Source organism: Etheostoma cragini, chromosome 22 (genome assembly GCF_013103735.1).
Source record: "Etheostoma cragini isolate CJK2018 chromosome 22, CSU_Ecrag_1.0, whole genome shotgun sequence".
In the NCBI taxonomy this organism is placed as follows: domain Eukaryota; kingdom Metazoa; phylum Chordata; class Actinopteri; order Perciformes; family Percidae; genus Etheostoma; species Etheostoma cragini.
In genome coordinates, this window is record NC_048428.1 from 13,326,669 (window position 1) to 13,340,249 (window position 13,581).

General features: G+C 41.9%; 1 protein-coding gene across 1 annotated transcript; it reads right to left on the bottom strand.

The window, feature by feature from the left end:
• Positions 1–4,330: 4,330 nt before the first annotated feature.
• ythdf3 (YTH N(6)-methyladenosine RNA binding protein 3) lies at positions 4,331–13,220 on the bottom strand. Its single transcript, XM_034862657.1, has 6 exons — positions 13,049–13,220; positions 12,731–12,950; positions 12,279–12,303; positions 11,879–11,958; positions 9,851–11,542; positions 4,331–6,672 (listed from the first exon to the last, which is right to left on the bottom strand). The coding sequence occupies exons 2-6, from the start codon at positions 12,752–12,754 to the stop codon at positions 6,649–6,651; spliced, it is 1,845 nt and encodes a 614-aa protein (XP_034718548.1). The 5' UTR covers positions 12,755–12,950; positions 13,049–13,220; the 3' UTR covers positions 4,331–6,648.
• Between the last annotated feature and the right edge of the window lie 361 nt (positions 13,221–13,581).

Here is a 13,581-nt window from a genome sequence, read left to right on the forward strand (position 1 = left end):
GAGTCTGTGGGTTTGAGCTGATTCCTCTCAGACTGTCTCAACTCATTTAGCTCTTCAAGGCATGGCCGATCCATCTCTCTCATGTAGAAATAAAGCTCATCATAACCCTGCTGTGCTTGGAGATGACTGGAGATGGTGAGAGCACAGAAGCGAAGAATGGTTAAGATGTGTGAGTGGACAGAGGCCAAAAATACAGACAGACACGCAAGCAGATTTTTAGTGGCTTGCCTAGGGGGTCTCAGGGTCTTCTGGGTATGCCCCAGTGCTGACATCAGCAGAGGCAGAACACCCTCCACAGAGCACCGTGAACCACAAAGGGTGGGCGAGAGGAAAAAGAGAAGGGAGGGGTAAGGAGGAAAGAAAGATGGAGGGGGAGGGGATAAGGATGGGGTACAACACTTGTAATCGGATCATTGGCTACAGTGGGTTGAGTCGATGTGATCAATAGAAACTGCACATGCAGCAGAGAGCCTTTAATGGCCCTTAATCTCCATCAGGCCAGAACAGGAGGGTGGAAGAGGAAGTCACAGGAGCAAAGGCAGCTTGCATCACATTACACACTCAACCTGTACTTGCATAAAACCATGCACTCACACACATACAATGTTCACACACATACATCTACAGCTGACTAGAGACCAGTGAGTCCCGGGACTCCAGGCCATGTCATATTTCATTCCTCTGCACCTTTTCATTTCATTTCAAATGCATTACATTTCAGACCGTTCCATTTCGCACTATACCCCCTGCGATGCAAAATCTTGCCTTGAACACACCATTCCAGCACAGGACATATTGCAACCTTTGAATTCAATAAGCAGCCTGACCACAGCTAGTGTGTCTCCACTCATCATCTCTGCAGCACAAGAAAGGTTGCAGTCCAGTTATGAAGTATAAATGTGGTGCCAAAGCTCTGCATGCAGCGCTTTCTTATATTCCTTCAATTCATATCTTTTACTCGTCTTGTCCATAAATTAAAGATTTATATTTATAGGGCCCTGCGCTGGGTGTAGCTAAGTGTCCTAAAAGGGCAATGCAGCATAATATAGTACATGCAGATAGAAATTAGTGACTAATAATAAAAAAAAAAACAGGAGCTGTCCTCTCAAAACTCTTCTTCTTTATTTTACTTATTCTTTCTTCCTCCAGTTTGCACTTTCTACTTCCAAACTGATTTTACTTATCCGCAAATTAAAGACTGGACTGACAATTACCTGGAAAATCAGAGCAGAACTGTAAAAAGAATAATGATGGCCCAGATATGCTCTGATGATCTTAGATAAGAGACCTTTGGAATTTGCTCAAAGTATGGCTCCTTTTGTTCGTGCATTATCTTCTCCCCCCTTCCTCATTTGCCATATGCACTCACTCTCCAGTAGATGTTAAAGCATCATAAAACAGGATTGATGGAGCTGTCTTTTCTCGTGTCTCTTTAGTGTACATTTTAGATCTCTGAAGGACAGCGGGAAATGCAAGTATCTTAACTGCAGCTGGATACACAGGCCCTCCTCTTTACACAAAGATCTATCCGTTTATATTAGTGATACACGGGGTAAAAACTGTTCTTACACAAGGAGTTGCATCAACATTGTAGCATTGTTTTGATAGGTGCTTTGTGTTGCCAGGAAATATTAGAACAGATTAATGACCCTATTATTCTCCGTTGCTATATGTATTACTTAAACATTTCAATTGTCCAACAAACTTGTGAAGAGAGTTGTGAAGAGTGCTCTTACAGATTGCTGACGAACACAGTGCATTAGTTATTCCTACTGAAAAGCTTCATAAATAAAATGAATATAAAATACTTAGGAAGAGAGTTGCCTTGTATTTGCAGTATTGGTTTAAATTGTCAGTTTCATCCATGCTTCCAGTTGAGAATTGCAAAACAATTGCCACCCACGTATAATTTGTGTCTTGTACTTTTTTAAGGTTTTCTAAAATCCGGAATTTTCTTTAAGGGTTATTCCACACCGTTTTATGATGTCATTAGTGTTATCTGGGCTCGGTATTGAGACTGAACATTTTTAAAAGGCATATAGAAAGCATAATAAAATAATAAAATGTTGTTATATCATGGTAACTGTAGTATTCAGCAATGTTGGAGCTTGACCAATACTAGGGACTAAAGGATATCCTGGCCTCTGCTGCTTTGCTTGTGATTCTAACATTTTTAATCACTAACTCCCATAGTTGAGGGCAAGTCCTCTCTATTAATCTCTAAATACGAAGTAAGACATAAAAATGGATTTATACAAACTCTTGTATCATGTATATGTAGGTATGTGTGTATGTATGTTTAAAAAACGTGTGGGTCTTATAGAAGTAGGTTTGAGTCTGTTTCTCTTTAAAGGTTGGCGCCTACCTGTGGCCATCAGAGAATATATCAACTCTTAAACCAAGATGTGCAGCATTACTGCTCTTTGAACCTTCATTATTAACTGTAAAAAAGAAAGAATTAAAACAAAAAATATGAAACATGATATAAAATAACATCATGTAGATCTACTGAAATCAGAATGTCATGAATGTGATAATAATTTTCCCTATTTAACACCTGCATTAACAGAATTACAAGAAATATTAAGAAAAGATCGGATTGCAAATCTTTAATTTCTCCTTCATTAGATGTAGAACAATCAAGCCATCCCACTTTAGATCTACATAATATCATTGTGTTTGGCAAAATGCTCAGCCTCTACTTTCAGTTCATAGATAATAACAGAACCATGGCAACAGAGACATCTTGGAAAAGGGCGGGAAGAAAACTTCGACATTACTGTCAGTCAGAACCCATTATTTCTCTTTTGTGTGAACTGCTGATCATTTCACCTGACCACCAACAGTTTAAAACTTAAATGTAACGTTGACTATAAAACTCAACTGTGAGTCCAATTACATTAATAATTGGTGATGTTCTTTTATTTTTCACTCAACCCACCTTGCACTGCCAACCTAAAGCGACATGTGTAGACGCTTCCCTACGACATACAAACAATGCTAATCAGCGAAGCAGACACACATTTAAAATAATTTCAGGTTCCTTTGATCAACCGCATGTCAGTTAACATAGTCATCAATAGGACTAATGTTCTGCGAGGACCCATTGAGTGACACGCCATGGCCCAGAGTGTAAAAACCTTCAAAACATCGAAGAAGTGCCAACCCTGAGACGTGCCCTAACCTCGCTTTGAGCCACGTGTTGGTGAGTCTTTAGTGTGACTGAAATTTTTCAAAGGCATTTCAGCTCACTAAAGCAGAGGATGCCCCTTCTCTCTCATCTTCACTCAACTGAATCCCTCTCCGCAAAGACATTTTGATGGTTTGCACACACACACAAAAAAAAGATGAAGGAAAGTTTTCTTGGCATTTTCTTGGAACAGCTATGGCCCCTGTGGATGTGGGCGGATTATATGCTGCTAACATTAAAGTCATTAACCAGTTAGTTTGATCCTAAAATGGTAAACAACAACATGACAAGCCATTGATATTAAATGAAAGAAGGGAGTGGGCTTATAGTGCATATATTTTCCAATTTAATTTCTTGATCAAAGCGGTGTTCAATAGTAATGATAAAGCAAGAAGACCTGGAAATAAATGTTCTACAGGACTTTTCATTAATCCCAGAAACAAAGGAAAATCAGCATCACACCTGAGTTCTCCAATTAAATCAGTGTTCTGCATATTTGAGAATGTGTACAGTTTGGTACCATCAAACACCACTAGTAATGGTGAGGGCGTTATGAGGCGAATAAATAGTGAGTTCCTTGTTTAGTTTCGTGTTCACAGACAAATGAAGGCAGGGAAAGTGTGGTCTTTTCAAAGAGCGCCTGCAAAAACCTGATGGATGCACAAATTAACACACAGAGGAGAGAGGTTGCAATCCAAAGCCTGTCAATGTTATAATTATAGCTCTTTCTTCCTCCTTGACAAACACAAAGAAGGGATTTTTCTCACTCCCCACTCGCATCCTCTTTCTTTCTTTCTTTCTTTCTCCCTCTCTCCACCACCTCTCACTGCACAGCTTGGCGAGCTGGCTTTAATTGCCCCAAAAAAGCTGTGGAAGCACAACAAGTACTTCTCATCCTGGTATAATTGTGTCTGTATGATTTGGAGTGCTTGAGAAGAAAGAGGGCTTTGCTGCTTAGGAAAGGCTTTGTTGTATGTCTTGCGAGCTGTTTAACTGAACCATGATATGATGGCGCTCTCTGGTGGGCAGACAGTGAAAGGAATGCTGTTCATTTTAGGGTAAAATAAATGTGTACGGAGAATATGAAAAGCAAGTATAAGAAATGTTTGATATGATAAAATCACTCATTGTACAGCAGAATCTGGGAGTACTAATTAATAATGTCAATTTATTTTCCTGTGGATTAAGAAAAACATAATACAATACATAACATGCACAATAGACCCCAACATGTTACACAATTTGTCCGCAAGCTTACTGCACATAATAGACGGATTATCAGTAATGTACCACTTCTGAGTTTGTTATGTAACAATACGTCATTACAAGTAAAAAATCCTGCATTCAAAATACCATACAACTAGGCTACAGAAGCATTATCAACGAAATATATTCATATAAATTGCAGAATGGCCCCTTTGACTAATGTATTATTATATGTGACAATATTATATTGTTAATATTGATGCATCTTGATAAGCAGAATTTTACTCTAGCAGTTGGTTGAGGTGGAGCTAGTTTGAACTACTTCATACACAGTTAGCTGGTTTAGTTCAGTGGTTCCCAATCTAGGGGTCGGTCCCAAAGGGTCACATGATAAATCTGAGGGGTCTGGAGATGATTAATGGGCGAGGAAAGAAGAAAAAGGTCGGTAACATGTATCTGTTCCCATTTGTTTGGACTTGTCTTTAATCTTTGTGTTTTTGTGAAATATATCATTTTAATAGTTATTTAAATGGAACAATCTGAGAAGTGTGGAGGGAAAAATTCATGAGCCAAATAACCTGGAAACAACTGATTCAATCTGTAACAATGCATTTTTTTATACAATCATTGTATGTTTTTTTTTGTTGATGTGAAATCATAACCTTGAAAGTGACGATTAAATAAATCGCGGTGAAGTAAAAAGTACATTGCCTCCAAGATGTTGTGGAGTAGAAGTATAAAGTGGCAGAAAATAGAAGTACTCAAGTTGAAGTACCTCAAAATTGTGCTTTAGTACAGTACCTGAGTAAATGTACTTAGTTACTTTTCACCACTGCCTGTTTGACCATGGCCTCGTTACACATTTCAATATTGGTTAACCCTGCAGTTGTATAGTAACGCAAACCCCCTTTAGGCTGGCAGAGCTGCCTCCCACATAGCAAGCATGTTGATGTAGTGTCATCTTCAAGTCTATCTATTGTACACCTTTAACTAAATGGTCAAACCCTCCCCTCTAAACACCAATACATGTTACACTTATTGTTAGTTATATGCTGCAATGCAAAGCAGATGTGGAAACGGAGCTGCTATATACATTAGCTTATTTAGAGGCCCATATGCAAATAGAAAAGGGAGGATCTGTTTGTGCTGCAGGAGAACAATTTACATGTGAGTGTGTGATACTGTGAAGCATAGAAGTAATGGATACATTTCTGAGGCAAATGAGTAAAAACACAAAAGCACGGTTTGCGCTAAAAACATGGGTCTTTTTTATTTAGCTAGTGAGTTACCTAGAGGAGAAAACTGTCACATCTTTGCAGTCGATGTCTTGCCATTTTGGGGGAATCCCAATCAAGCAAAGCAGGAGGAGTGATGGGATTCTCCCAAAAGTGCTCCGAGTTGTTGGGAACAGACAGTCTGACTGAGCCTGAGGTACAGTAGAGTACGTCAACATCCGAGCAAAGCCAGTCTACCACAGGGCCCAAGGAGGCCACCGCTAGTTCTACCAGAGCAGCAGGTTTCTCCTCAGACAAATACACTTCAGAATGACAGAATCACGAGGGACAAAAAAACAAAACAAATATGTGCACTGGCCAGAGCTTGCCAGCCTGCTGCATAATTGTCATCTTTTGGTACACAGAAACAGATGTAGAAAAGGAAGGGAACAGATAGAGGGAGGATACATCCAATGATTGGCATGATTGTGGCTGTTTCCTAATTATTTTTGTCCCATCTGTCAATCATCCAAACCTCTGTCTGAGGAGGGTCAGATGGCTGAATACAGATTCAAGTAATAGATTAATTCATACAGATCATCTATACTTCTCTTCAGGAGCTGAGGAAGCTCAGCAATATCCCAAACATTTGAGGCATTAAAAAAAATTACAAATAAGCCGAGTGAAATCTTCTGACTACTTCTGTTAGTCAGTTAGTTGCTCACAAACAAAATCAAAGAAGAACACAGAGTTAGAGAGTTAAGGGTATTGGTAGAGGCTGTTTAGGACTGAAAGTGCTTTAACCACAGAGTTTTTAAAGTGGGTTACGTTCTTTTTCTCGTGAGACAGGAACACAGGATTTGATGCACCAGTCAACAGATACAGATGAGTCCATCTACTGTCATGTTCAAGTGTTCAGATACATTGTTGTCTTGAGCGGAAATTTGTGAGAGCCTTTCCTCCTTGTGGTTAAGCGAATTTTGTTTAAGGGTCCTACGTCATTAGTGTTGCAGTTCTAGCAGAGAGCTTGCTTGAAGGTTACGGTTTATTTCTATTGCGCTCCTGGCAAGAGAGAAAAAAAACAAAGATTATCAGTACTGAACAAGAGCACAAACAAATGTAAGCAGTAGCTAAAATTTGTCAAATGTAACAACTTAATGTTTTATTCACACACTCTTGTCACATCGTAGGAAAACACATTGCCATCGCCAGATGAGTGACAACTTTGTTTGGCTAATTTTCTGTAACCAGTGTATAATGAAGACACGTTGGGAGGGTGGAATTAGCAAGCTAACGTTAGCTAACGAGCCAGCAGCAGGCAGCTCGAGCTCAGTCACTCCGCTCCGGTACGCAACGTGGGGAGAATTCTTTGCGGAGAGTGCGGATGACAGCCCGGGAGAGGGCCACTCTAGTTAGCCATCTCCCGGGGTCCGCTGCTATCCTGCAGGCAGTGAAGCAGAGGGGCCATAGGCGCTGTTCTGCTGCTCTTGAATCCGGTCAAATGCTGCTTCTTGTGGGTATCATAGCAACATTTGGATCAGATTTCCTTTTTTGAATGACAACTAGATTAATACCGCGTGCTGGTATGGATATTATTTTCTGTTACGCAGGCGCAGAACGCTTGCGGGATTTGGCCATCGGCTGTAGTCTTTGCCGTGTGTTCCAGTGCTAGTTTTTGGCCAAGAAAAAGGCAACGAAGGCAGACTGCAGCCTCGCCTCACGTCAGCCCACTACTTCCTGGCAGTCAGCTTGGTGTATCAGGGCCTTTAGAAGATGTCACACTTGATTTTTGAGTCCCAAAAGGTGCAATCTAGTTTCAGAGATGATCAAAAGCCATTTATTGAAGGCGATTGTTATTGATTTTACTCCTTAGAAGAGAAGTATAGAATTAATGTCTTTTTGTGTCTATCTGCACTCGTACTACTAAGCGAATCTCATTAATTACTTAGGATTTACTGAATGTTTCTATTTTGAGTACATTTAAATGTGCGTTATGAATTATACATAGAATATAGTATTTGTAGGGAACTCTTTTTTAAATCAATTCCAACTCAAAGTCTAGTAATGAGTTAACAGCATCAGTCAATCGGGGACTGATGTTGAGGTATGATGTGCTGCTGGAAGTAAACTAAAAATAATCAATTCTGACTTTTTGAAAACAGCCGTCATTTCAGAAGTCTAAAACTAAATGCATTTTTCATGTCATGTGTTGTACAGTACGACTTCCTGTTCTTTATGGAAAGTACTGGTTTACAAATCAAAATGATGTTATATGCTATCTATCCATCTATCTATCATGTTAGAGATTATATTCAAATATGAGCACAATTTAACTTAACTTAATTAAAGACATCTCAAACAGTTATGTAAAAATAAAAGTCATTATTTGTCATTTACAGAAAAAAGCATTTACATTTAGCATAGCAAACATTTTTAGGCATGTCTATATTTCTCAGTGTTGATATACTGAGTTACACTACACTGGCAGGAAAACTAATTAATCACTAAATTAAGCATACCTTTACTTTCTCAGTTTAGTTTCAAAGTTTTAAAATAATTGAGACAAGGCTGTAAGAAAATCTGAGAAAAAGCGTCAGGTATGTGCAAACCAAAATGTTCAGATGTGTTTACAATGCGGCCACTACACTAAGCTAGTAGTAATGCATCGTTCTTGCACATAAACAAAACGTGCTTACTCAAGGAAACATAAGTAATCACAACACACCTCAAATATTAAAAATGCAAGGGAGTGTCATGAATTACAATAAAAGAGGAATACAGTGTCTTTTTTGAGGAGTGGTTGTGTATGTCAGTGGTCTGGGAAAGGCCTGTGAGATCAGTGTAACTCTATCCCCAGAATGGCTGCTCAGACTGGGCTGTGGCTCTGGAGACAGCAGGCGGACAGCAGGAGCTCCCTTATTACAGTGCATCCAGGGGAAGGAAGTTGCTTACCTCTAAGTATTAATTGCGAAATTAGTTATGCTAATAAAATCCTGCAACAACATTTAGATCCAAAGTTATCTTTAAAAAAAACACTTTAGGAAGGTGTTATTGTGCAGGTAGCTGTGCTGGTTTGACACCTCTCAAAGTTCGAGAAGGACAGGCCAAACAATAGAGAACAATTAACCTTGTCAGGCGAAGGAGGGTGAGGCCTCGGCTGGGCCGATCCTGTCATGTAGGAGGTCAGGGCTACAAAAGCAGCACAGCGCAACGCCTGCACAACGCAGGATGAAACAGGCTTTCTACTGACAGGTTGTTTTCAGAAGCCTGAAAACATTGAGTTGAAATATTTATGAGAAAGTAACCCAGCGCATATTAACAAGGTCAGCACAGAGGAGTCAATACAGCATCAATGGAGCACCAGCAGTGGGGGAGTGGGAGGAAAGGAGGGAGTGGGTCATGTTTTTTTTTTTTTTTTCTAAACGCAATTAGATTAGCATACTGGTGAATCTCAGACTGGATTCAGCAGAACACTAGCAGTGAGAACATGTTATTCTCTCCTTGGCTGCTGTTTCTCCACAGCAGTAGCATCCCACAGAGTTTTTACCACTTAGACTAACATTTGTGATACACGGTTTACCAATGCAACATATTTAAGTTTCCCCTTGGAGGACGCGGGCTTACACAGACAAATGTAATCATGCATTTTTATCGTGTATTTTACTGGGAAACATTTCTTTTTAAGTCAACCACCTAGAACATCTGAGGCGAACTGTACCAACTCTGAGGTACGTTGCAGCCAGCATGCAGGCCGAGGGTTTATGTTGTTAATGACTAATAAAGCATGAGGAGCCTGGGGAAAGCAGAGAGGCTTGGCGTTCAAAGGGAGATCAGAGCCTACATCTGCCTCTGTCTGAAAGGAGGAATGCCAGGAATGTGGGCTATTTCAGGAAATCTCTACGCATCTAACTCCACTTGGGAAGATCGTCGCAATCTCAACAGCACAAGATGGCTGATGAGGAATCAGGGTTTCATGAACCTGCCTATGAGTAATGGTGGCATGTCATCTGCTGAGAGGCCTCTGGGGACTTCCATTTACACCAGGCTGCAACAGGATGTTACAACCTTTGTCTAAAGAGCAGGTGGAACAAGCTCAGCTGATTACACTCTGGCTACAGCCTGTATCAGTGACTCAGGAAAAGTGACATACCTTTTAAAGGGTAACCAAACTGAATTGTCTCATGTATACAAACAAACTATTTACAGCTGACAGGGCTATGTGTTTGGATGTTTATCTCACCTTCCTCAGAGCCTCCTCCTCTTCCTGACGTTTCTCATAATGTGCAAAGTCATCAAAGATTGAGGTGGTATGCTTGTAAGCGGCGATAATTTTAAGCACTTGTTTGGCCTTTTCCAGAGGCACTTCCTGAGTGTCCCTGGAGTTGGTCACTGGCTTGTTGTCATTGTTCTCCAGCCGGATGTGTCGCAGCTGGTTGTTGGGCACGTCTTTGATGAACGCCCACTTCACTTCAAACTTGCCCTTCCACTTGTCCTGAGACCAGACGCCTGCATAGGCATTGTAGTCCACCGGTGAGCGCATCTCAGCCACACCACAGAAGTGCCCACTCCCGTTGACACTGAACAACAGATACAGGGGCCCCTTGTTGCCCATTGAGCGGTAGGCACTATCCAGACGCTTGTTGCCATGTTCTGTACTGCACCAGATAGAGTACTTGATTGATCGGTGGATGTCATCTTCAGAATAACTCTTGATGATGAAAACGCGTCCATTTTTCAAGTTCCAGTCAAAGTCTTTGGGGTTGTAATTGTTGAGAGCACGGAGTTTCTCCAACACGGGATGCACTTCTCCAGAGCAATGGGAGGCACTCATTGGCACTCCCCCACCCAGACCAAAGCCCTCACCACGGTTCCGGGGAGCCACCCAACGATTCGGGGGTGGACCAGGCTGCTGGGGTTGTTGCTGATGAAGGGGATGTGGGGGGCCAGGTTGAGAGGACATGTGCATGTGTGGCGGGCCAGGGGGCATAGGCTGGGGGTGTTGGGGGGACTGGAGAGAATGGAGCTGGAAAGAATGGTGTTGGTGTTGGTGTTGGTGTTGATGTTGATGTTGATGTTGGGTCTGGTGTTGGTGTTGAGGTTGAGGGGGCAATGGGTTCTGCAGTAAGGGCTGGGGCTGAGCTAGGAGAGGCTGCTGCACCATAGGCTGCGGGGGCATCATAGTCTGAGCCAATGGGGGCTTGTTCAGAGAGCCTTTATCGTCCCAAGTACCAATGTTCATATTGTGCTTTATGGGGGGTGGGGGAATGGCGCCTCCCCCCATCCCCATGTTGGCTTTGGGTTTGACCTTGGGCTGTGGCTTGGCCGGCTTCTTGGCAATGGCTGCCCAGGAGGCGGGTTTAGGTGCGGACGAGCTGACCGATGGAGGGAGGCTATTGGCTGCCATACTGCTCATACCTGCTGTGCCTCCAAGGGGAGAGCCCACGGTTTTGGTGACAGCTGCCACCATGTCTGAACCCAGTTTTAAGCTCGTCATACCTTGCTCAATGCTGTTCAGCACCGGGACTTTAGTATGCTGGGTGTCGTTTCCAAAGCCTGCCTGTCCGTCTGAGATGGCCCGACCCAGCGAGCTGGGGGCGTACCCATAGCTGTTACTGTAGACTGAGCTCTGCGTGGACTGACCCTGAGAGACACTGGTACCCCAGGTGGAAAAGTCTGCATTACCAGGGAAGAAGTTAAAGCCATGCTGACCCAGAAAGGGAGGGGTGTTGCCCAGGGCACCTGGCTGGCTGAACACACCATCAGGGATGAAGTGCGGCTCGCCATTGCTCATCTGTCCATAGGTAGTTAGGTAGGGCATAGGAGGGTCCCCTGCTGTGGACCAAGTGGCCTCTCCCAGAGAGTAAGGGAAACCAATGGATGGAGCATAGTAGCTTGGCATGTAGGGGTCAGACATTTGTGGATAGCTGTTACTCTGTGAGGCACAGGGACAGACAGTCAATGTCTATACATGATGACAAGTAATACAATTAACAAATAAGCAAATAATTAAACATGGTGACATCATATTAAGAACAGTAACAATATGAGTGAGTGAGTGAGTGAGTGAGTGAGTGAGTGAGTTGAGATATAGGAACATTTGTCATCTTTAGTGACAAACAGGAAAATCACAGTGACACTGGAATGACTGTTTTGATGTGTTTAGTTCCTGACACCTACAATATGCAACAGATTTTTCCATAACATGAGGTTTTAGGCTAAATACTGGCCACAATTGCTAGTTGTAGCAGAACTTATTGTAGGACATTACCTGATTTGTCTGGTTGCTTAGATAAGGCTCAAAATCATCATCATTCACACCATCCTTTTGATGCATTGATCCGTTTTGCACTAAGGATGGAAATAGAAGACAGTAAGTCATATGTTCTGTAAATGGGAGTCACAAATAGTTCAGGCTCATTATGTTTGGTCATTGGTGTGTAGTGGTCATGTGGTGTTACATTATAAAAACAAAGGCAGAATTATGTCCGTCAACAATGGGAACATAAATGAGCTCCAGTTTAGGCTATAGTTCCAAATCACATTCACTAAGCAGATAGCATATTAGCTAATTAATCAATAATCAAAACAGACGGTACCGCCACTCTGAAATAAAACAATTTAATAAGAGGGCTTGTGCACCATTTGATCATCAGTGTTAAACGCCTTACCTTTATTTCCTTGTCCTTTAGGTCTCTGAAATAATAGGCAGCACAGGAAAAAAGGAGACTTGTCAGATCACGACAGGAAACAAGAATCACACAGGGAGCAGGCTGTATCCTCCTCCGTAAATAAATGTAACAGTGGCTAGCAGTAACCTAAGCTAAAACCATCAGCCCGGATGTTAACGTTTAACTACAGGTTGCTTTGCGTTGTTGACCGGATGTCAAACGCTCTGACATCAAGTAACTCAACGGTGCCGCAGTGGCAACCGGCTACAGCTAGAGTTTGTTGGCGATAGCCTACAGTCGGCCTACGTTACGGCTAATAGCTACAATATATCAAAGACTAATTAGCCTGTCTGATCTGGCGTGCCAAACCAGATCAAACTGTTGTCGGCAAAGTTTCATTTCGCCGCACGGCTAATACATTTTTAGCATATTTCGCCTGTCAATACACAAACCTGATCGACTGTGGTCGCAGACATCCTCCAGGAACCCAAACTGATAGCTGTTTGTGAGACGGTCCACTGCTTTATCCTGCCTCTATTTGCACTTGGGTGCTTGGCTCGTCTCTCGGGTTGCCCAATTACTCTGTTACGGGTACAAGGCGGCGTTTTCCTCCCGTGGTCAGATCTGACGATGATCTGATTCTTGTGGTTGTTACAAACGGCGACTTTGTGTCTGTGGAGAAGGCTTCAGTTAAAATGTACGCTCCTGCCACAGATGGTATTTAAAATTCAATGTGAAACTGCCTAGTGTCTTACTGGAATATCCCTTACCATTTTCCACAATGGCGGACAGGCTTTTTACTCCCGCTTCCGTTCCGTTCTGCTGCTCCGTGACCTTCCGCCTGTGACGCTCTGAGTCATGTTACAAACTGACACTTCACATGACACACAAGTTCCCTGCTATTTAACATTATTCTTAATCGTTATACCGAAATAATCTTTTTACCGAACGATTATCCTATCTGGTATTGAAACAATAGTCACCTCTGCATTGGGGAACCTCTTCTAGCTTAGCCACCCACTAATGCCATAATTCCCATGAGGATCAAATAAAATAACAACAATACAAAATAAAATGAATGTAAAAAAGCAACAACACTGTAGCCTACTGTAAGCTACTACAGTACAATTTTGAGATACTTCTATTATCTGCTATTTTCTATTTATATTCCACTGCATTTTTCAGGGGGAAATATTGTAGGCCTACTACAGATTTGTTTTTAAACTTTAACTTATCCAATATGATGTAGCCTATTGTTATAGATTATAGCCAATACTTAAAGTACATAAAATTAGCCTCACCT

What these genes read in the sequence shown, in the direction of transcription:
- ythdf3 (XM_034862657.1), bottom strand. Translation starts at nt 12,754, where the DNA reads ATGTCTGCGACCACAGTCGATCAG. An exon ending in TAAAGGACAAGGAAATAAAG is followed by an intron (nt 11,959 to 12,278) that starts GTAAGGCGTTTA and finishes TTCCATCCTTAG; the next exon opens with TGCAAAACGGATCAATGCAT. An exon ending in TAAGCAACCAGACAAATCAG is followed by an intron (nt 11,543 to 11,878) that starts GTAATGTCCTAC and finishes TGTGCCTCACAG; the next exon opens with AGTAACAGCTATCCACAAAT.